The following is a 21656-nucleotide window of genomic DNA, read 5'->3' on the forward strand; positions in this document are numbered from 1 at the left end:
TGGAAGCCAAATGGGGACATACTTGGAGCAACTGGGATCATCCTGGAAGAAAGTGGGAGTGACTGGGAGTGACAGGGTGCATGCTGGAGGCAACTGGCATAGACTGGGAGTGACTGGGATGGTACTGATGGGAACTGGAAGCATCCTGGGGCAAGTGGAAGTAACTGGGTATGACTGTGAGCATGCTGAGGGCAACTGGGATATACTGGGAGAGTCTGCAACCATCCTGGGGGTGACTGGGACCACACTGGGAGTGACTTGGACTGTGTTGGGGGCAACTGGGACCATGCTGGAGTAACTGTGATTGTACTGAGATCATACAGGGATCATACAGGGATCATAATGGGAGCAACTGGGTCTCTGCTGGGAGCAACTGGGAGCAACTGGGATCACACTGGGAGGAACTGGGAGCAACTGCGACCACACTGGGGTCATACTGGAACCACAGTGGGAGCAGCTTGGTCCATGTTGGGGGCAATGGGATCATCTTGGGAGCCACTGGGCCCACTGTGAGAGTGACTGGGGTCATACTGGGAACAACTAGGACCACACTGAGAGTGACTGGGAGTGGCTGTGAGCAACTGGGATTATGCTGGAAGTTACTGGGAGCAACCGGGAGTGGGACCACACTGGGGGCAACTGGGATATAATGAGAGAGACCCAGACTGACTGGGATCATACTGAGGCTGACTGGGCTCATAGTGGGAGTGACTGGGAGTGCCAGGGATCATCCTGGGAGCAACTGGAACCATAGTGAGTGACTGGGAGGAACTGGGAGCCTGCTGGGGGCAAATGGCTTTATCCTGGGAGTGCCAGGGCATGTCTGGGTTCATCCTGTGTGTGAGTGCCACCGTCTGGGGTGTCACTGGGATCCTACTGGGATGGTCCTGGGAGGGAGTGGGAGGGAGTGGAACTCTAGTGGGGTGACTGGGAGCAACTGGGACCATGCAGGGGGTAACTTGGATCCTACTAGGAGAGACTGGGATCCGACTGGGAGCGACTGGGATGATACTGGGTATGACTAAAAGTGAGTGAGATCATACTGGGGGTGACTGGGAGCCTGTTGGAGGCAAGTGGGATCTACTGGGAATGGCTGGGAGTGACAGGGATGATACTTGGAGTGAGTGGAAGCACAGTAGGGGTGAATGGGGGCTACTAGAACCACGCTGGAGGGAACTGGATGATACTGGAATGATACTGGGATCATCCTGGGAGTGACTGCAATAATACTGGGAGTATGTGAGAGGGACTGCAACCCTACTGGGGATGACTGGGATCAAAATGGATTCATACTGCAAGTTCCTGGGATCATATCGGGAGTGAGTGGACTCATAGTGGGATCATACTGGGAGCAACTGGGACCATGCAGGGGCAAATGGCATCGTCCAGGCAGTGACTGAAAGTGCCTGGGGCCATACTGGACTCAGACTGGGAGTCCCTGAGAGGGAAAGGAACAATCCTGGGGGGGGGGGAGGGGGCTGGGAGCAACTGGGACCACCTTGGGGGCAACTGGGATCCAATTGGGAGTGACTGGGAGTGACTGGGATCCTAGTGGGAGTGACCAGGACCATACTGGAACCATCCTGGGAGTGACTGTCAGTGACTGGGATCGTACTGGGAGTGACTGGAACTACACAGACAGGAACTGGGAGCCAGTGGGGCCATGCTCCAAGGAACCCCCAAACTCACTCAGAGCCCACCCAAGACCCCACCTAACCCTTTTTTTGGGGGGGACATTTATGGGCACTGGTGTTACTGGGAGCACCCCCAGCTTCAGGCGAGGAGCTCTCAGGTGAGAGGGGGTGTTGGGAAGGGGAGTCGGTGAGTCAGAGGGGATAAAAGGGGTGGTGGGACCCCAAAGTGAGTGGGAGGAGAGTGGGACCCCCCAAAAGTGGAGGGGGAGCGAGACTGAGAATTGGGGGATGATGGGAAAGGGGTGGGAGAGGTCAGAAGAGTGGGGGAAACGGGAAGGTGGAACCCCAAAAGTGAGCATGAGGGGGTTGAGGATTGGGGGATGATGGGTAAGGGGTGGGAGAGGGGGAAAAAGTGGGGGCTGGGACCTCATAAGTGATCCTGGTCGGGCTGGTAATTGAGGAGAACCATGGAAAAACCCTTGTCAGAGAGAAAATTGGGTGACCTGACTCCTGGATGCTTTTAGGGAAGAGGTCTGAACATTTCTTGACTAATGGAGGGGGGTGACTTTTTTATTCTTGACCTTTCCAGTTCTCCATTTGGGGGCAGGATGTCCTCTGGGCCAATGTTTTGTTCCCTTGGCAGTGAGTGCAGCCTCAGAGGGCTGAGCCCTCTCTGGTTGGGCTTGGCCTCTCCTGCAGAGACTCAGGCCTGGCTGGGCTGCCCCAGGCAGACGCTGCAGGAAGACGAGCTCAGGCCGCCTGGGTCTGGTGTCCCTGGGGCTCAGCCTGTGGCCCATTGCTGTGCAGGGGCTGAGCCCCACCTCTGCCTCGGGGCCTTGGCCAAAGGGCTGGCAAGGAAGAGGCCCAGCAGCCTTGGGGCCTGCCCAGCTTTCCTCCTCCCTGGGGGCTCTCAGTCCTCGCCTGACACCGTGTGGGCCCAAGGCCTTGCTGGCTTCGGGCTCACGACCCGCCGGCCCCATCCCAGCGGCCTGACCCCCCTCCTTCCCCTCTCTCCAGCCTCTCCTGCCTTTTCTGGCAAGGGGCCATCCAAGGAAAATCCCGGTTCTCAGCAATGGCACCTGTGGCACGGCTGCAAGGCTCGAGTGGGCCAGGCAAGAGCAGGAGCACCGAGAGCCTGAGGAGCCAGGAGATGCCCTGGCTGGGCATCGTGCTGCTGCGGGACGAGCTGACACCTCTGCACAGTCTCTGCCCGTCCCTGCCAGCCGACTTCTGCTCAGGCTCTGGGCACGGGGACGCAGCACTGACAGTTTTCAGCCACCGCGCTGTTCCACAGAGGCTGTGATGTCACAAGGCCCTTGCCTGGCAGCCAGGAGATGGGCAAGGCAAGGCAAGGACGGAGCCTCCGAGCCACCAGCACGCTGTCCCCAAAGGCTGGGCTGGCACAGAAGCCCAGAGTCCCTGAGGTTGGCAGAGACTTGTGGGATCAACCGGCGTCCAGCCTACGCCCCATCCCCAGCCCGTCAAGCAGACCACGGCACTCAGTGCCATGGCCAGTCTTTGCTTAAACACCTCCAGGGACGCTGACTCCACCACCTCCCTGGGCAGCCCATTTCAATACCTAATCCCTGTTTCTCTCCAAAAAGTCCTGCTCCTGTCCCTGACAAACAGCCCCTGACAGGCAGGTCCTCGTGTCCTCTTGTCCTATCGTCTGTTGCCTCGGAGAAGTGGCTGACCCCCATCTGGCTCCAGCCTCCTGTCAGGAAGTTGTGGACAGGGAGAAGGTCAGCCCCGAACCTCCTCTTCTCCAGGTTGGAGAAGCCCAGCTCTCTCAGCTGCTCCTCACAGGACAGGCACTGCAGACCCTTGCCCAGCTCCATTGCCCTGCTCTCCACCCACTCCAGCCCCTCAAGGTTCTCCCTGAATTGAGGGGCCCAGAGCTGGACACAGCACTCCAGCTGTGGCCTCACCAGTGCCCAGTCCAGCAGAAGCATCACTGCCCTGCTCCTGCTGCCACACTCTTTCTGATCCAGGCCAGCCTGCCCTTGGCCTTCTTGCCCACCCGGGCACCCGCTGGCTCAGGTTCAGCCTCTGTCCACCAGCACCCCCAGGGCCTCTCCCACGGGGACCCTTTGCAGCTCCTCTGCCCCCGGCCTGGAGCTGCAGAGGGTTCTTGTGGCCAGAGGCCCCAAAGGCACCAAAGGCACTCTTGAACCTCATGCCCACGGGCTCGGCCCAGAGGTCCAGCCTGGCCAGGTCCCTCTGCACAGCCTTCCTACCCTCCAGCACATCCACACTGCAAGCCAGCTTGGGGTCCTCTGCCAATTTGCTCCTGGAAGACTCAATGCCCTCCTGCACATCCCCATGAAAAATAGGCAACAGGACTGGGCCTGTTCCCCAACAAGTTCTAGTGCTTGACAAAGGAGCCCACCCAGCAGTGGGGAGAAACTGCTGGCAGGAGATTGAATGGGGGCAATAGACAATGGATGATGGACAAGTTCTGGGCCATGACCATTTGTTAGAAAAACAAAGTAAAAGTTTAAGGCCTGCCATATTTCAGTGGTCAGAGACCTGGCAGAGAAATCTATTTTTGAGACCTGGACACCAAGAAGGCAGAATTTCTAAACCACAAAGACCCTTAGAGAAACCAGAGACAAAGACAAAACTAACACAGACAGTTACTGAGGCTCTCCCTATCTAGGGAAAAGACAGTTCCTTTGGATACATGTCTGGAGTAAAGACAAGTGCCAGAAATATTCAAACACAAAAAATATCTTTTATTACACTGAGAATAATAATAATAATCATCTTAGCAAAGAGAATCAAGAACTAAAAAAGGATATAACATATCTTATTGTGTGGCCTTAAAAACAAATACTACAAACAGCATTTAATACAGTATTAACTAGTGAAAAAAGGGGGTTAAAGGGATACCAAAAAAGGTGTCTTAACACAATATTATGGATAACTATTAACACAATATTGGTTAGTAAAAAGGGAAATTAAAGGGAAATACTGTGAACAACTTATTTATGTAACAATATTCAAAAATAAAATGGGAATTAAAGTGACACTAAAGGGATATTAAAAAGTTTGTTCTCTCAGTTGCTTCCTGTCAATAAACTGTGCTTACCACACAGACAGGCCAGGGCTGTCAGGATCTGCAGCAGCTGGTCGGTGCCCGTGCTTAGCGGGCGTCCCCGCGGAGCCACAGTCTCGGTGGTAGGATGAGGATCGCTCAGCTCAGCAGTCCCGACACCCCATTTTATCAGTTCCACATTACACCACGTAGGGCCAGTACCCAGTATAAGGTGATGCCTGAATGGCAGCCAAACCCCGCCTGATCATCACCTCATGGCAACAGTCTGTGCCTGCCCTACTTGGAGGGCAAGGGGCCAGCGACCCCTGCCCACATCATCTTCCTCCCATCATCATCTTTCTCACCCCTATGCATGACCTCTACCATTGTGTTTCAAGGGTAGATGTATCCATCTTGCAGTATGTGGCAAAACCAAGGAAGAACTCAGCTCTGATAACAGGGGATATCAAGCTGACTTGCTAAAAAGCACAATGGACCTTCCAATTAGCTTGTGCCATGAAGTTACATTGTACCATACTCTGGTTGGTTTCACATCCTAATATGATTCCTTTCTCGCGCCTCTATGCTCCACTGATCATCTAATTCAAAAGTACCCCCCTTACACTTTGATCCATTGGGGGTGAGGGAGGGAAGCCCCCACACTCAGGGAAGTTATGAGTTATTATATCCATGGACAGTGTCCCGGGCCATGCCACGAACCCCCAACGTTTCCCAGGCCTGCCCAGAGTTCCCGTGAGGAGCAGGGAAAAGGCTTTTATCCACCTTCCAAGATTGGCAGAGGGGGGGATGGGCTTTGATGGGCCATGCCATGAACCCCCAACACCTCGGACAGCCCAGAGCAGAGTTCCTGTGAGGGGCCTGGTAAACTCAGCTCTTCTCTCCTTTCCAGGGCTTGACACCTTCAGCAGCACTGGAGGGGGAGATGGGCCCAGCTGCCCATCAGAGGGATAATGCCAAAGTCCTACAAAAGCCACCAAAAGTCTCCTGGCAATCCCAGAATGCAGAAATCATTGACTGTTTCAGTCTCTGACAGTTTCACACAGGAAAAAGCAGGAAGTTGATCCATCGGGAAGAGCCGCAGGGGGGCCGGGGTGGGTGGGAGCAGCGGGATGAGCTCTGCCAGCAGCTCCTGCCTTTCCACAGGGAGAGGGAAGGGACGGATCCAGCTCCGGGATCACTCAGGCTGTGATTCCTGCTGGGATGAGAGTGGGGAAAGGAGTCACCATGTCCCTGTTCCCATCCCAGGGGATGGAGCTGGCTGTGGAGCCCAGGGAGAGGAGGAACTGCTCTGGATTCCCTCCTGATCCTGCTCTGTCCATCCCACGCCAATCCCACTCCATCCATCCCACCCCAATCCCACCCCAGAATCCAGCCCTGATCCCAGTCCACAATTCCACCTGAGCCCACTCTGGAATCCTGCCCTGAGCTGGAATCCCCTTCCAATCCCGCTCCAGCCATTAGGCCCCCATTCCCCTCTGGAATCCCAGCATCCATCCTGGGAATCCTGCCCAGAGGATCTGGATCCACACACGCTGCTGGGACTCACTGGTGGGCGCGGGGTCGTATCCATTCCCCTCCCTCTTCCCTATGGAAAGAAAGTGGGATCAGCACCCGTGGCACAGGATCCCCGGAATGCTGCCGGGCGGATCCGTGCCCCTTCCCGACCCCCATCCCGGGAGTTACCGGATCGGAGCTTCCAGACACCGACTGCCACGAGGCCGATGATGATGATGATGGCAGCGATGACGGACACAGCCACCAACACCGGGCTGGAATTCCAGATGGATTCTGGCTCTGGGAAGGGCAGGAGGGGCAGGAGGGGGAGGGTTACCCCCATCCCGCTGCTCCACATTCCCAAATTCCTCCTTCCCAAACCCCCAGTTCCCACATTGCCCGTTCCCAGCCTCACCCCAGGCGAAGATCCCGGGCTCCGGCATTCCGGCGTGCTCCACCCGGCACCGGTACTGCTCCCGCTCCCCCGGCAGCGCCTCGATCCTGGCCCAGCTGTGGAAGGTGCCGTCGCTGTTGGGAACGATCCCGCCCCACTCCGTCTCCTGATCCCGCACTTCATCCCCCTTCAGCCAGTTGATCCCGATCATCCCGGGGTAGAATCCGTATGCGCGGCAGGACAACGTCAGGATCCCGTGTTCCTCTTTCCCGGACACATGGACATCGGGGGGATCTGGAATGGGATAAGGGTGAGATCCATCCATGGAATTCCCATGCGAATGGGATGGCAATGAGATCCATCCACAGAATTCCCATCGGAATGGGACAACAGTGGAATCCATCAGTGGAATTCCCATGGGAGTTGGATGACTCAGATTCATCCACAGAATTCCCACAGGAACTCCCGTGTTCCTCAGTTCCACCCTCTCAAATCCCACATTCCCATGGGAATTCTTTCTCCCTCACCTTTGCGCTCCAGCGCCTCCCGCCCATATCCAACGAATTTGCGGAGCCATTCCGGACAGCTGTTCTCCAGGTAATGTGTCAGTCTCTCCGCCACGATCCCATCGTGTTCCCATTTCCTCTTGGTGGGCTGGGCAGATCCATCGGCCGCCACGAAGCTCCTGGATCCCAGCTCGAAGGAGATGAAATCCCGCCCATCAAAGCCATCCCGATAGGATCCACGGACGCTCCCGTCGGACAGGAGGTCACAGCCAGAAACCCACTGCTGCGTGTGGAGACCTGGGGGGTGAGATCGGATCCATGGAGACCCCTCGAATTGTGTCCCAGCCCCACGGAGCCCCATTCCAGCCCTATGGAGCCCCAGAGTCCAATGGAGACCCACAGAATCTCATCCTAGCCCCTTGGAGCACTTCGGTTTCCCATCCCAGCCCTACAGATCCCCCTCAGCCCCATAGATCCCATCCCAGCCCCACAGATCCCGTCCCAGCCCCTTGGAGCACCCTGGATCCCCATCCCAGCCCCACACATCCCGTCCCAGCCCCTTGGAGCACCTTGGATCCACATCCCAGCTCCACACATCCCATCCCAGCCCCTTGGATTCCCACACATCCCATCCCAGCCCCACACATCCCCCCATTCCCCAGCTCCCCCCACTCACCCCCACTCCAGTTGTACCGGGCTCGCGCTCTCTCCAGGTTCTCGGCATCAGTGAGCCGGTTCTCCTCGTTGATCTGGGTCTGTCTATCCCAGTATCCCGGCTCGGCTCCGGCCGCCATCCACGGCGTCAGCGGCTCCACCCGGCCCCGCTCGCTGTCGTAGCGTGTGATGGGGATCCCATCCACGTATCCCAATGCCATGAATTGAGGGATCCCCGGGCTGGGCTCTGTCACCCCCACGTGCAGGTAACGCAGGGAGTGGAGAACTGGGGGGACACGGAGATTTGGGGGGCCTGGGGGTGTCCATGGATCAAGGAAAGGGGGAACTGGGAGAGCTGGGAGAGCCGGGAAGGGAGTTTGGGGGTCCCAGGGAAGTCGGTGCAGGGGGTGTCAGTGCTGGGGTAGGGGGTGCCAGGGCTCTCACTGCACAGGATTCAGGGTTTAAGGAGGTCCCAGTGTCAGGGAAAAGGGGGATACAGGGATTGGGAGAGGTGGAATTGGGAGGTCCAGGGGGTCCCTCTGCCCAGCAAAGGGGGCCCAGAGGTCCCTGGGGTTGAGGAAACAGAAGAGGTTACAGGTTGAGGAGATGTGAGATGGCCGGGAATGGGGGTACAGGGCATGCCAGGATCAAGGAAAAGGGGGCATCTGGGAGTTGGGAGAGGTGAGATGGCCGGGAAATGGGCTGCAGGGGGGTCCCAGTGCCCAACAGGGGCGTGCAGGGGGTCCTGGTCCCAGAGAAGGGGGTTCAGGGGGGGACTGGGTGGTGGATAAGGGGGTTCAGGGGGGTCCTTGTGCCCAGGAATGGAGGTTCAGGGGGGTCCCAGGGTCAGGGGAAGGGGGGTGAGGGCACTGGGAGAAGTGGGATGGAGGTTCAGGGAGTCCCTGTGTCCAAGAAATAGAGGTCCAGCGGTCCCCGGTGTTGAGGAAAGTGGGGTCTGGGGTCTGGGAAAGGTGAGAATGGGTGTCCAGGGGGTCTCAGGGTCAAGGAAAACGGGGGTCTGGGAGAGGAAGGATGGCTGGAAAGGGGGTGCAGGGGGGTGTTGATGCAGGATAAGGGGGTTCAATTGGGTCCTGGAACTGAGGATGGAAGTTCAGGGGGGTCCCGGTGCCCTGGAATTGCAGTCGAGGGTGTTCCCGGTGCCTGGGACCCCCCTGCAGGAAGCACAGGGAGTGGAGAACTGGGGGGGTCACAGAGATTGGAGGGTTTGGAGGGTCCAAGGGTCAAGAAAGCACAACTGGGAGAGCTGGGAGAGCTGGGAAGGGTCCAAGGTTCAAGGAAAGTGGGGGCTGGGACTGGGAGAGGCGGGATAGGGGATCCAGGGGGTCCCTGTGACCAGAAAAAGGGGGTCCAGTGGTCCTTGACGTAGAGAAAAGTGGGGGCTGGGGTCTGGGAAAGGCAGGAATGGGGGTCCAGGGAGTCCCAGGGTCAAGGAAAAGAGAGGATCAGGGGGCTGGGAGAGGCGGGATTGGCAGGGAAAGGGGCACAGGGGGGTATTTGTTGAGGATAAGGGGATTCAGAGGGGTCCTGGAGCCAGGGATGGGGGTTCAGGGGGTCCTGCTGCAGGATAAGGGTGTTCAGAGAGGTCCCAGTGTCCAGAAATGGAGGTTCAGGGGGGTTCCCCTGCCCGGGAATGAGTGTTCAGGGGGTCTCGGTGCCCAGGAATGGAAATGAGGAACCAGATAAGGAGGTTTAAGGGGGTCTTGGTGCGGAGAGAGAGGGTGCAGGGGGGTTCCAGTAACCAAAATTGGAGGTTGAGGGGGGGTACCCTGCCCGGGAATGGGTGTTCAGAAGGGTCTCCTTCGGGGAATGGGGGCTCAGGAGGCTCCCGTGCTCAGCAATCGGGATTCAGGGGGTCCCGGTGCAGAGGGAGAGGGTGCAGGAGGGTCCCGGTGCCCGGAAGTGGAGGTTCAGGGAAGTGCCGGTGCCCGGCAATAAAGGCTGAGGAGTTGCCCGTTCCGGGGGTCCCACTTGCCCTCGGGCTGCCCCCCCGAGACCCCCAGGAGCGCCAGGAGCGCCCCCAGCCCCAGCGCTGGAGCCATCGCGCTGCTCCGCTGGCCCCGCCCACACAGCAGCGTCCGGCCCTGCTACTTCTTCTGCACCAATGGCAACCCGACTGGGCCGTGACGTCACCGGTCACCGGGCAGATCCCGCCGCCGCAGGTTGGGAGACGCGACAGTGCCCGAGGCAGCGCGGGGGAGGGGAGGGGACGGGGGAATTCCTGGGAACTGACCGGAATGTCCTTTGGGAGCCCTGCTGGGACCACCCTGAGTCCTCCTGAGACCCTCTGCAACCCTCCGCGGCCACGTCTTGCGTGGGCTCCAGGGGGTCTCAAAGTCAAGGCTCTGCCCGGAGCCGAGCTGGCCAGGGAGCGCCCACCGGGGGGATTTAAGGCAGTGCCCGCGTTTAGGTCCTGTCCAGCCCGGTCGCTGTTGGCCAGGGGCCCGTGCTGGCTGCTGGCCCCGCTCCTCGCTCCGTCCCGCTCGTGTCCCACCTCCCTGCTCTGCTGCTCGGCTCGGATCCGCTCTGCTCCCCACCCGCTTCCCTCCAGCGCTGCTTCCCTGCCTGCCCGAGCCTGACTGCACCCGCTTCTCTCCCTGGGCTGGGAACCTTTCGGCACTTTCCTTTGGCAGCCTTTCCTTTTCCTCATCTCTCCTTCTTCTCCTCCCCCCTCACTTTTACCGTTCCTTATTGGTACCAATAAAGTCAGTTGTGTGTTTGAGACCCAACATTTGGAGGTTTGGGCCTTAATCTCGCCCTGGAAGGAATCATCTAAAAGAAGCAGGTTGCAGCCCCTGTCCGGTCTGTAACAGGGTCCCAGGGTCAGGGGAAGGGGGGGGAGGGCACTGGGAGAGGTGGGACGGAGATTCAGGGGGTCCCTGTGCCCAGGAAAAGGGGGATCCAGGGGTGGCTGATGTTGAGGAAAATGGGGTCTGGGAAAGGCAGGAATGGGGGTCCAGGGGGTCTGATGGACAAGGAAAAGGGAGGTCTGGGAGAGGCAGGATGTCCAGGAAAGGGGGTGCAGGGGGGTGTTGGTGCAGGATAAGGGGGTTGAGGGGGGGCCCCGGTGCCCAGGAATTGCGGTCGAGGGCGTTCCTGGTGCCTGGGACCCCCCTGCAGGAAGCTCAGGGAGTGGAGAACTGGGGGGGTCACAGACATTGGAGGGTTTGGGGGGTCCAAGGGTCAGGGGAGTGGAACTGGGAGAGGTGGGAAGGGTCCAAGGTTCAAGGAAAGTGGGGGCTGGGATTGGGAGAGGAGGGATAGGGGATCCAGGGGGTCCCTGTGCCCAGGAAAGGGGGGTCCAGTGGTCCCCGGTGTTGAGGGAAGTGGGGTCTGGGGGCTGGGAAAGGCAGGAATGGGGGTCCCAGGGTCAAGGAAAAGGGAGGATCAGGGGGATGGGAGAGGCAGGATTGGCAGGAAAGGGGGCCCAGGGGGGTGTTTATGGATGATAAAAGGGTTCAGAGGGGTCCTGGTGCCGGGGATGGGGGTCCAGGGGGGTTCCCGTGCTCAGGGATCGGGATTCAGGTGGTCCCAGTGAGGAGGGAGAGGGTGCAGGGGGGTCCCGGTGCCTGGAAATGGAGGTTCAGGGGAGTTCCCGTGCCCAGGAATGGGTGTTCAAGGGGGTCTCGGTGCCCAGGAATGGAAATGAGGCGGTCCCGGTGCCGCATAGGGAGGTTTAAGGGGGTCCCGGTGCTGAGGGAGCAGGTGCAGGGGGGTCCCGGTCCCCGGAAATGGAAGTTCAGGGGGGTTCCCATGCCCGGGAATGGGTGTTCAGGGGGGTCTCCTTCCGGGAATGGGGGTTCAGGGGGTTCCCGCGCTCAGCAATCGGGATTCAGGGGGTCACGGTGCGGAGGGAGAGGGTGCAGGGGGGTCCCGGTGCCCGGAAATGGAGGTTCAGGGAAGTGCCGGTGCCCGGCAATAAAGGTTGAGGAGTTGCTCGTTCCGGGGGTCCCACTTACCCTTCGGCTGCGCCATCGAGACCTCCAAGACCCCCAGGAGCGCCAGGAGCGCCCCCAGCCCCAGCACTGGAGCCATCGCGCTGCTCCGCTGGCCCCGCTGGGCGCAGTTCGGGAGACGCGAAAGCGAAAGTGGCCGAGGGAGCGCGGGGGGCGGGCCCGGGGGAATTGCCGGGAATGCCCCGGGATCCCCTTCGGGACCCCTCCCGGCACCGCCCCGGGTCCCCCCGCCACCCCCGGGCCCCCTGGACGGGCCCGAGCGGCGGGACCCCCGGGCCGGGCCGAGCTGAACTCGCGGGCCCTGCGCTTAAACTCGGCCTTAAAGGCGCCGCTTTGGGGCCAAAGCGGGGGAAGCGCCGCGATCAGCGGATGCCGCGGGGGCGGGGGGCGATCTCCCTGGGCCAGTGCCCGCCCTGGGCAGCCCCCACTGCCCCCCGCAGGGGTCCCAGGGTCAAGGCAAAGGGGGGCTCCCAAAGCCCCTGCCAGGGGGGAGCGGGAGCTGGGGAAGAGCTTCGTGGGGAGAGAAAAGGGGGGGACAGCGGGATGGGGGTCCCGGGGGGGCACACACGCTCCCGGGGGACACACGACCCCCGGGGACCCCCCTCAGCTCCTCCCGCGGGCGGAGGCCGAGCCCCAGCCCAGGGAGACGAAGCCAAAGACGGAGCCCCGACCCCCGTCAGCATCTTGGGGGGGCGGGGGGGGCAGGACCCGGGAAACGGCGGCGGCTGCTGGGAAGGGACCGGGATGGGCTGTGATGGACTGGGATGGACTGGGACATTGGGATACACCGGGGCCAGGACTGGGACCCCTCGGGACCAGAGCTGGGGCAACAGGGATCATACTGGGAGCAACTGGGACTGTCACCAAACGGGAATAAAACTCTGTCACTGCAATGTCAGGATTAGAAAGTGGTTTAATTTTTTTAAGCACCAGGTGTGTGGGTGGGGGGTGGGGGGATCTCCTCCCATCACCCCCACACTGGGCTGTCTCACACCCTGGTTTCTGTGGATGTAACTAATACATGTGCATTACATTTCCCCAAACTCATGCATATATACTAAATACTCCCACAGATTCTCTTACACATTTGAATCAGTTTTCAGAACTCATTTACATCAGAGTAGGGGTCTCTTGAGGGTCTCTGGTGGCCCTTTGGGGAACATCCCTTCTTTGGTCACGGGCCTGAAAAAACAGTTTCTTCTTCTGGAATGCTTCCCAGCTCTGGGGACTGGCCAAGATGTTCCTTCTTATCAGTGCTGCTCAGGCACTGTAGGGACTAATTTGGACCTTTTGGGAACAAGTTAGAGTCTTACATGAAGTACAAAAGGACGATAATTCCTGAGGATCTGGGCAGTTGTTGGGAAAGATCATCCTCATTTTCAGACCCCTCTCCATGGGTGAAACGAATTCCAGTGACTGTGAGGACAGTGATTATTGTCTTTCCTGCATTTCTGTGAACTGTTGTACCGATGTTTGTAACCCAAAGTGTTATAAAGCTCATCAGTGAGACTTGCTGAAAATTTCAACAAGTCTCAGAGGGGGGAAATGTTGGGAAAATCTTTAATTTCAACAAATAGAGTTTAAGTCTTGTGAATTCCTTCAGCTGTACCAGGCAGGGCTGAGTCCTGGATCCACCCACGACTGCGTTCAGGTGGATATCTTAGTCCTGAGACTAAACCACGTGGGCCTGAGCAGCACTGATAAGAAGGAGTATCTTGGCCAGCCCCCAGGGCTGGGAAGCATTCCAGAAGAAGAAACTGTTTTTGCAGGCCTGTGACCAAAGCAGGACAGGTTGAAGGAGGGATGTTCCCCAAAGGCAGCGGAGCAGCGCGATGGCTCCAGCGCTGGGGCTGGGGGGGCTCCTGGGGCTCCTGGGGGACCCGGGGGGCAATGAAGGGTCAGTGGGACCCCCTGGAACCGGCACCTCCTGAACCCCCATTTCTGGGCACCAGGACCCCTCTGAACTGCCATTCTCGAGAAGAGGACTCCTCTGCAGCCCTTCCCTGGCACAAAGATCTCCCTGCACCCCCTTATCCATCCCCGGGACCCCCCTGAACACCGTTCCCTGGGCACCAGAACCCCCCTGAGCCCCCATTCTCAAACTGGTACTGCCCTGAACCCCCATTCCTGGGCATGAGGAACCCCCTGCACCTCCTCCCCCAGTATTGGGACTCACCTAAACCCCTTATCTGCTACCGGCACCCCCAGAAGCCCCATTCCCGGGAATGGGAGACCCTCTGAATCCCCATTCCTGGGAAGGGGACTCCTCTGCAGCCCTTCTCTGGCACGGAGACCTGCCTACACTCCCTTATCCAGCCTCTGGAACCCCAATTCCTGGGCACAGGGACCCCCTGAAACACCATTCCTGGGAAGGGGATCCCCCTCAACTCCCATTCCCGAACACGGAAACTGCCCTGAACTCCCATTTCTGGGCACTGGGACCCCCCTGAACTCCCATTTCTGGGCATTGGGACCCCCCTGAACTCCCATTTCTGGGCACTGGGACCCCCCTGAACCTCCATTTGCAGGCCCAGGGACCCCCCAAACCCCCGTTCCTGGTACCAGGGCACCCTGAATCCCTATTCCTGGGCACCAGGACCCCCCTGACCCACCTCACCCAGCACTGGGACCACCTGAACCCCCATTCCCAGACACGAGGACCCCTCTGCACCCCATTCCTGGCCCCAGGATGAGAAGGGAAAATGTCCAGTCGCTATTGGGAAAATGTTGCCCTGCTGTTGACAAGGGAGACTGTTCAGCTGCGGGTGCTGGGGAGGGTGTGAAGGTGCCTGCAATCGGCACAGGTCAATCAGTGCCATTGGAAGGGGCGGGGCTGTTGCTCAGAGAACAGCCGGGTTGCCGGTGAGCGGCCAATGGGGAGCTGCCCAGAGGCAGCCAATGGGAAAGCTGCGCGGGGGCACGAAGGGGCAGCCAATGGGAGGGTGCGATGGAGCAAATGTAGCCAATGAGCAGCCAATGGGACACCGAGCGGACGGACGGGCAGCCAATGAGGAGCCGTCGCCAGGGGAAGGCGCTGAGCGACTGCGCACGCTCCGAGAGAGGAAGACCTTGAGCCTTCACCCCCCGCGACCACCGAGACGAGCAGCGGAGAGAAGTGCGCAGGGCCAGGGGCGTGTCCCGAGATTTACAGAGAGCACCGCCCACTGCCCGTGGGTCATGAATATGTAACACACGTGATCTCGATGATCAGGAGGGGATCTACATCCGATACCGCACTGATGGAAGCCCTTTCAACCTAAGGCGACTGAAGGCCCACACCAAGACCTTAAACCATCTTGTCCAGGAGCTGCTTTATGCTGATGACGCCGCCCTCGTCGCTCACACAGAAGCAGCTCTGCAGCGTTTAACATCCTGCTTTGCTGAGGCTGCTGAGCTCTTTGGGCTGGAAGTCAGCTTAAAGAAAACAGAAGTTCTCCATCAACCTGCACCTCAGGAAGTCCCCCATCATCCCCATATCACCATTGGCCAATCAGAGCTCAAATCAGTCCAGCAGTTTAATTACCTAGGCAGCCTCATCTCCTCAGATGGTGAGATTGACGGAGAGATGGACAACAGGTTAGCAAAGGCATAGAGAGCTTTTGGAAAACTCCATAAAAGAGTTTGGCAAAATAAACACTTGAAGAAAAGCACCAAGATCAGTGTTTACAGAGCCATTGTGCTGTCTACTCTTTTATATGGATCCAATCATGGGTCATCTACAGCCACCACCTGCGACTCCTGGAACGCTTCCATCAACGCTGCCTCCGTACAATCCTAAACATCCACTGGTCAGATGATGTGACCAATCCATCTGTTCTAGAACAGGCAGCAGTCACAAGTATTGAGGCCATGTTGCTGAGAACACAGCTGTGCTGGGCAGGGCACGTCTCCAGGATGAAGGACCAACCACCCCCTCCCTAAGATCGTGCTCTGTGGTGAACTTGCCACCGGCTGCCGCAAGAGAGGAGCCCCGAAGAGGAGATACAAGGACTGCCTGAAACAACATCTCAGCCTTGGCCACATTGATCTTCATCACTGGTCTACTCTGGCCTCCAGTCGGGAGGTCTGGAGACACCCCATCTCTAACGCTGCTGCTTCCTTTGAGAACGCAGCAGGATCACCATCGAGGAGAAAAGACAACGCAGAAAGAACCGTGTCCTGTCGATCCCATCCAAGGAGTCTTTCTGCTCTGCCTTTTGCAACTGGATGTGTTGTAGTGGTTTGGACTTTGTTTTCCCCCAGAGGGCTGAGAAAAGTGGTAGACCCCAAGGGGTGGAAACTCCTGGAAGTTTTGAAGTTCTGCCCAATGGGCGCTCCTGCAAAATTGTAAACATACCACAAACTCACCGGAAGAGATGAGTTGTATTTTGGTTGTTATTGGAGAGGTGGCCATGTTGTAGAGCCACGAGGAAGGGGCTCTAAGCCCCTTGGGCCCTCTGGGGCCTCCCAGCCCTTGGCTGGGGGGCTGCAGGAACCTGGAACAGCATAAAGCTGGGCTAGGTGCCTGTAGTTATGCCGGGAGATGTTTTCTCCATGGACGCAGAGCGGCAGCCAACGCTGACCAGAGAAACGGTGGCAGAGAGCCAGAGATAAGGACCTGAACCAGAGGAGCAGCAGAAGCAACATGCAACACCAGAGAAAAGACTCCTGGAAGGAGAGCCGAGGAAAGAGAGCAGCTGAGAGACAGAGTTTGGGGTAAGACTGTACCAGATCCCGCAAAACTCCTTTGAGACCCTCTTGGAGAAGAGGGACATGGACTCCTATTTTGGAGAGTAGTTTTAGACATGCAGCACTGGAGAGAGAGAGGAGCTGAGAAGCTCAGGGCGTCCCGGAGCTGGACCGGGACGGCCAGATGGAATGCAGGGGGAGTTGACCTTGGCTCCCCCCTTGCACTGCTGCCACGGTGGCAGCCTGAGAGACAGGGCACAGAGGCCCTGCAAGAGATACCAGACCATCACGAAGACCCCCCTGTGTCTCGTGATATGACGTGGTGAAACGACCTTGTCTGGGGTTACGAAGCCCACGGAAGACCCCTTTGCCTGTGTCAAGGAGGTCGAGGGAGAGCTTGGATACCTCCCATGTGAGTGCTGGCAGAAAGCCAGCTATCAGCTGCTGCATGTGGAGAAGACAGACAGACTGCTGCCTCAGAAGATGCTGCTGCTTAAGGACTGGAAGGGATCTGTCCTTCTTTCCCTCCTGGACTTTTATTTGGAGGGGAGAAGAGATCTGGTCCATTGTAAATACTATATGTCATGGTAGAGATAGTTGTGATCATGTGTATAATGTGATGTTATATTTATTTGTACAGTCATTGTAATATATTCCCTTTCCCCCACTTTGAGTCTGGTGTGTTTTGTCTGGAAAAGCCCATCTCACATTAGGTTGAGATGTGGGAGGGGGATGGAGCTAGGGAATTGGAATTTTTGGGGCTATCTCAAACCATGAAACATAGTTACAATTAAAGCTTCATTTTTTTTAACATCATGGTATGATCACTATAGCCCAGAATACCATGATTTGAGTAGCACAAGATTTCTATAAGCAGCACCAGCATAGCAAGATTTTGTAAGCCCTTTAGCACCGAATTGTACAGCACAGCTCAGCTTAGGATGCCTGATCACCTGGACCTGATCACTCTGCAGGCCAGGGCACATCCTAATCCTTGGTTTGTCATGTCAATATAACAATCTTAATCTAGACTTGAAACACGTTAACAGAACAGGAGTGGCCCTTTCAGGGGAGAAGAGTCTGTTTGGTATTAAGATGGGGCTCTGTGCGCTGCTGTGCTGCCCTGTGCTGCTGTGAGGCCATCCCAGCCTGGCAGGCAGGTGCCTGTGACCTGCAAGGCCTGTGAGGAGCAAAGGAGTCGGCCTGGGGCCTGGAAATGGGAAGGCTGATAGGGAGGGGGAGAAGGGGTCTTCCTGGCGCACTGGACCTTCAGGGACTGACGATGAGGGCAAAGGGGACTCATGTAGGACCAGCTGGGTCACAGAGCACAGCTGTTTCTGTCCTAAAATGCCCCCATATGAGCAGGAGGCAGGAGCAGAGGCACTGTTCACGAGTGCCATTGTTGATTGTCTTCATCAGAGAGCTCCTGAAGTGCTGCTGGGGGGACGGTAATACAGGACCTGGACATCAGGTTAGGGCAGGGGCATAAAAAGGTCACCTGAGAGGTGTAATGCAGGAGTAAATGCAGATGCTTTGTCTGGGTAAGGGATACAAGGAGCCTCCCCAAGGATGACAGGGATAAAACCAGCTGCTGCAAGACGTGATGAAAAAAGCCATCCAAGCAAAGTCATGCCCGAGCTGGATGCCCCAAGTCTAAAAGAAGAAACACCTCGGAGTGGAGCAGGAGCCATATGAACTGTGCTGAGCTGGGCAGGAGTGAAAGCACCTGTCCTGAGAAGAACTGAGTAAAACTTGATGCCCCATTCCAGGCAGGGGCCAAACCAGCCAGGTCAAGTGTTGTTAAATAACAACCAGCTGCATCCTTGGCGCATGAGAAACACTATCTGCCTGCTGAGCAGAGGTTACACCAGGTGTCCAGAGGACTGCCTGTTGCTAAACACCTCTGAAACTGTCGGGATAAATAGGACCCTCTAACAAATTGGCTTTTTAGTGTTAGAAAGCAAGGGATTACTTTTATTTGCAGCCCTGCGTGTGCATGTGGCTGACAAAAATCCTGCCTCCGTACTGACAGCAAGACATCGCTTTTCACCTATTTGTACAGATTTGGCAAACAAAGAAATTAATGTTCATTGCTTCCAAATTACATCACTCACTCTCTTTCATTAATTAGTATTCTATGTGGGATTGGTTATTAATTTCTCACTTTCTACTGTAATAACTTCATATCTTTAATCTTTTTTGTATATTTTCCCTCCCCTAGGGATTTTCTGACACAAATGCTGAGCCTTTGTTAGTCTTCTTCTTTAGCTGCTGGTTTCTGCAGAAGGTCCTTGTAGTCCATAAATCTCGTGTTCCAGATCTCCTCCTTCAACAGGACATCTTTCTCTGACAGGCTTTCTCCACTGAAGCATAACAGGGTTAACTTCAACAAAACTTACAGTTTTAGTACTTTTCCCAGGCTGTGTTCTCCCAAAGGAGCTTATGACAATTTTTACTCCATGCTGGCTAAAGTTGATTTAAGGCTGAACGCACCGCCTATGATGTGTGTTAAAAACAACTAATCAAAAAGTTAATTAGGAACACTAAAAAAATTAGAAAAGTTTTATGATTTCCAACAAGCCCAAAACAACATAGGCCAAGTGCAGCAGGGACAAAACTGTCTCTATCCATTGATGCCAGGAAAAGGCAACAGTAGTAAAACTCAACAGCCACAGGTGCTATTAAGCCGGTATTTGTTTATTTCGGCGCCGGACGTGCAGGGGATAGCTCCGCCTAACACGCGCGTGCCCTCACCATCCAGAGTGGGAGTCTGGCTAAAGCTGCGGCTGATCAAAACCTAACCAACCCTAGCGGCAGGAGTAAATGGGAAGCTGCTCAAAAGCCATCCCGGAACGTTTTCAGAGCTTGAGGACAAGACAGCAGCTGGGCGGGGGCCAGCAGCCAGCCAAGGTCCTCCCAGCGCAGCCTCTGAAGGGTTCCTTTGGCAGTCCCAGTTCAGGGTCAGCCCATGGTTGTACCCTGGGGGCAGATGAAATTAGTTGGAAATGAACCCATAAGAGTCCAGGTGCTTTGCTAAGAGTCTCCCTGATAGAAGTGGCAGTGAAACCCTCAGCGTCTTGGGGGCCAGAAAAGCTGTGACCTGGCTCAGTTACAGCCCTGAGCAGGCTTTTACTCCTCAGGCCGTGTGGCTCAGGGAAGGTGTGGGAGCTCTGTCAGAGGATGACGAGCCCTTTGCCACCAGCACGGGGGGAGGTCCAGTGGCTTCCACCTGGTGGACGTGCCATGTGGGTTCCTGTGCCCAAGAACCATGTGGTTCCATGGGGTTCCATGGGGTTCCATGTGACCCCATGTCACAAAGGGGCAGAGATGTGGCACCCATCCGGTATCCTGAGGAGCGCGCCAACGAAAATCAGTTGGACAGAGTTGGCCTTCGGGATAACTCAGCTCCTTCCTTTGCTACTTGTGTGCCTGCCTTTTTTGGATGGTTTATTGTTTACTGACCATTTCTCCTCAACTTTCCTCCTCTTTCAAAGGTAATGCTTTGACTTTTGGCCCAGATCATAGAGCAGGGTATATGGGATAAAAGTATAGGCTGATTTATACCTTCCTAGCTGTAGGCTGAGCTGTTACAACTTTTAGAGGCTGGCCAGGTATGACCTCAGCTAGAATTCCAGTTTGCTGATTCTTGGGGTTTTTTCCATAGCCTAGGATAGGTAAGCAGGGAGGTGACTGTAGTTTGAGGGGATGGGCTCAGCCCACCTTGATTGCTGTGGGAGGGAGGGAGGCAGAAAAAGGAGAGCAGCAAAGGCAGCAGTTAAAGTAGTGGCTGAAAGACGGTCACTCCTAGGAGGTGGGAAAGCCAGAGGGCTCTGTTGCTGAAGCAGTGTCAGGAGAGCAGCAGGGCCTCTTCAGAGAAGGTAACGTACATGGGAGCATTTCAAAAGGGCCTTTGAACCCGCTGTGAGTTGGTGCCCCGCGCCTGATCATAAGGGCGTGAGCTGCAGCTCAGCAGCAGTTACGAGCACCACTGAAAGACTTGGTGGGGGATGCCGTTCTGCGTTTATTTAGAGTTTTGATACTTTCGGTGAGCTACAGTAATTTCTTTGCAACTAGGTGACGGGATTGGTGCTGTTCTCTTTCTGGAGAGAAAGACATCCTTGGTCATCTAAAGCATTGCACTCTCTTCCTGAGAGAGGCAATGGCCACAGCAGGGAACGACTCCTGTGAGTAATAGCTTCACCAGCAGGTTTGGACTTTGTGAACTGCCACAGACAACTGACATGGCTGGGGGTCAAATCCCAGAATGATGTGCTCACAACCTAGAGTGATCTCTGGGATGTTTCCTGAGAGCAGTCAAACTGACCCCCGTGTTTACAATTAGACCCAGGAAAACACCTTTTGTCGCTCCTCTGACACTAGGTACAAGACTTGGAAAGCTGCCATTGCTCGTAGAGAGGTCTGCCATCCTTTGGGTTACCTTCCGTGCTCAGTATTTCCTTGTTTTCAACAAGTTACAATCAGGAAAAGGGATGGCTTCACTGATAACCCAGTCTAGAACTCTACTGAGAAAGGAAGGTAGCCTGCGGCCCAGAAATCAGATTGTGGGTTTGTTGGACTCTCAGCAACGTAAACAGGGGAATGGATTTTTCCAAAACAGTAAATTTAAATGGCACTGTTTAAGCTTCCCCTGATGTTGTTGGGTTGGCAGTTGAAGCAGATGGTCCTGAGTGCTCCTGTAGAGACCTCACTGTTTAAATACGCCTTTGTGCCTCATTTCATCTCTTTTCAAATGGAATTTCCCTGCAGTCATTGCCGAGGGAATGACTCCGCCACAAAGGATCCTCTTTCCCCCAGAGAAGATTTGCATGGTCTGGCAGCAAAGACAGAGTGCTGGAGCAGGACTCCTCAATGTGGGCAACACATGCTTCCTTAATGCTGTCCTGCAATGCCTGACATACACCCCGCCGCTGGCCAACTATCTGCTCTCCCGGGAGCACAGCCAGGCCTGTGAGTACTCTTAGGGACATCTCCCTGTGAATCTGTTCATCAAATCCCAAGGATTCCCAGAACCTGAAATTTGATTTAGGAGAAAAGCAGCCCTTTGTCAGCCCCAGAACTTGTGTTCTTTGTACAGTCAGGAGCCACCTGTCCTGTCCAGCTGTCTTATTCTTCATGAAGGCACATCTTTCTAGCTCTGGGTCTCTATTCCTGCAAGTTAAAACCTCAGTTTAGCATTCCTCTGAAGAACATTTTCTATGCACTAAAACGTCCCGTGCTTGTTGAAACACTGGGAGGAGTGGCATATTGCACTGG

The 21656-nt window shown here is 56.3% G+C and overlaps 1 protein-coding gene across 5 annotated transcripts in view; it reads right to left on the reverse strand.

Moving 5' to 3' along the window:
• The window catches only part of LOC135405768 (class I histocompatibility antigen, F10 alpha chain-like), a 319745-nt gene extending 307614 nt beyond the window's left edge, over window positions 1-12131 (reverse strand). Inside the window, exons 1-7 of one of the 5 annotated variants that reach the window (XM_064640356.1) lie at window positions 11718-12127; window positions 7763-8026; window positions 7108-7383; window positions 6602-6874; window positions 6376-6486; window positions 6239-6277; window positions 4349-5884 (exon numbers count right to left, since the gene is read on the reverse strand). In XM_064640356.1, coding sequence (XP_064496426.1) covers window positions 5871-5884; window positions 6239-6277; window positions 6376-6486; window positions 6602-6874; window positions 7108-7383; window positions 7763-8026; window positions 11718-11793 — 1053 coding nt within the window. In that variant the 5' untranslated portion in view covers window positions 11794-12127 and the 3' untranslated portion in view covers window positions 4349-5870. Of the gene's footprint in view, window positions 1-4348; window positions 5888-6238; window positions 6278-6375; window positions 6487-6601; window positions 6875-7107; window positions 7384-7762; window positions 8027-9991; window positions 10110-11717 lie in introns of those variants that run through there. The other 4 variants (XM_064640355.1, XM_064640357.1, XM_064640358.1 and 1 more) reach the window with 4 other exon arrangements.
• Window positions 12132-21656: the final 9525 nt, after the last annotated feature.

The sequence above is a fragment of the Pseudopipra pipra genome, chromosome W (assembly GCF_036250125.1).
Source record: "Pseudopipra pipra isolate bDixPip1 chromosome W, bDixPip1.hap1, whole genome shotgun sequence".
Taxonomy (NCBI): domain Eukaryota; kingdom Metazoa; phylum Chordata; class Aves; order Passeriformes; family Pipridae; genus Pseudopipra; species Pseudopipra pipra.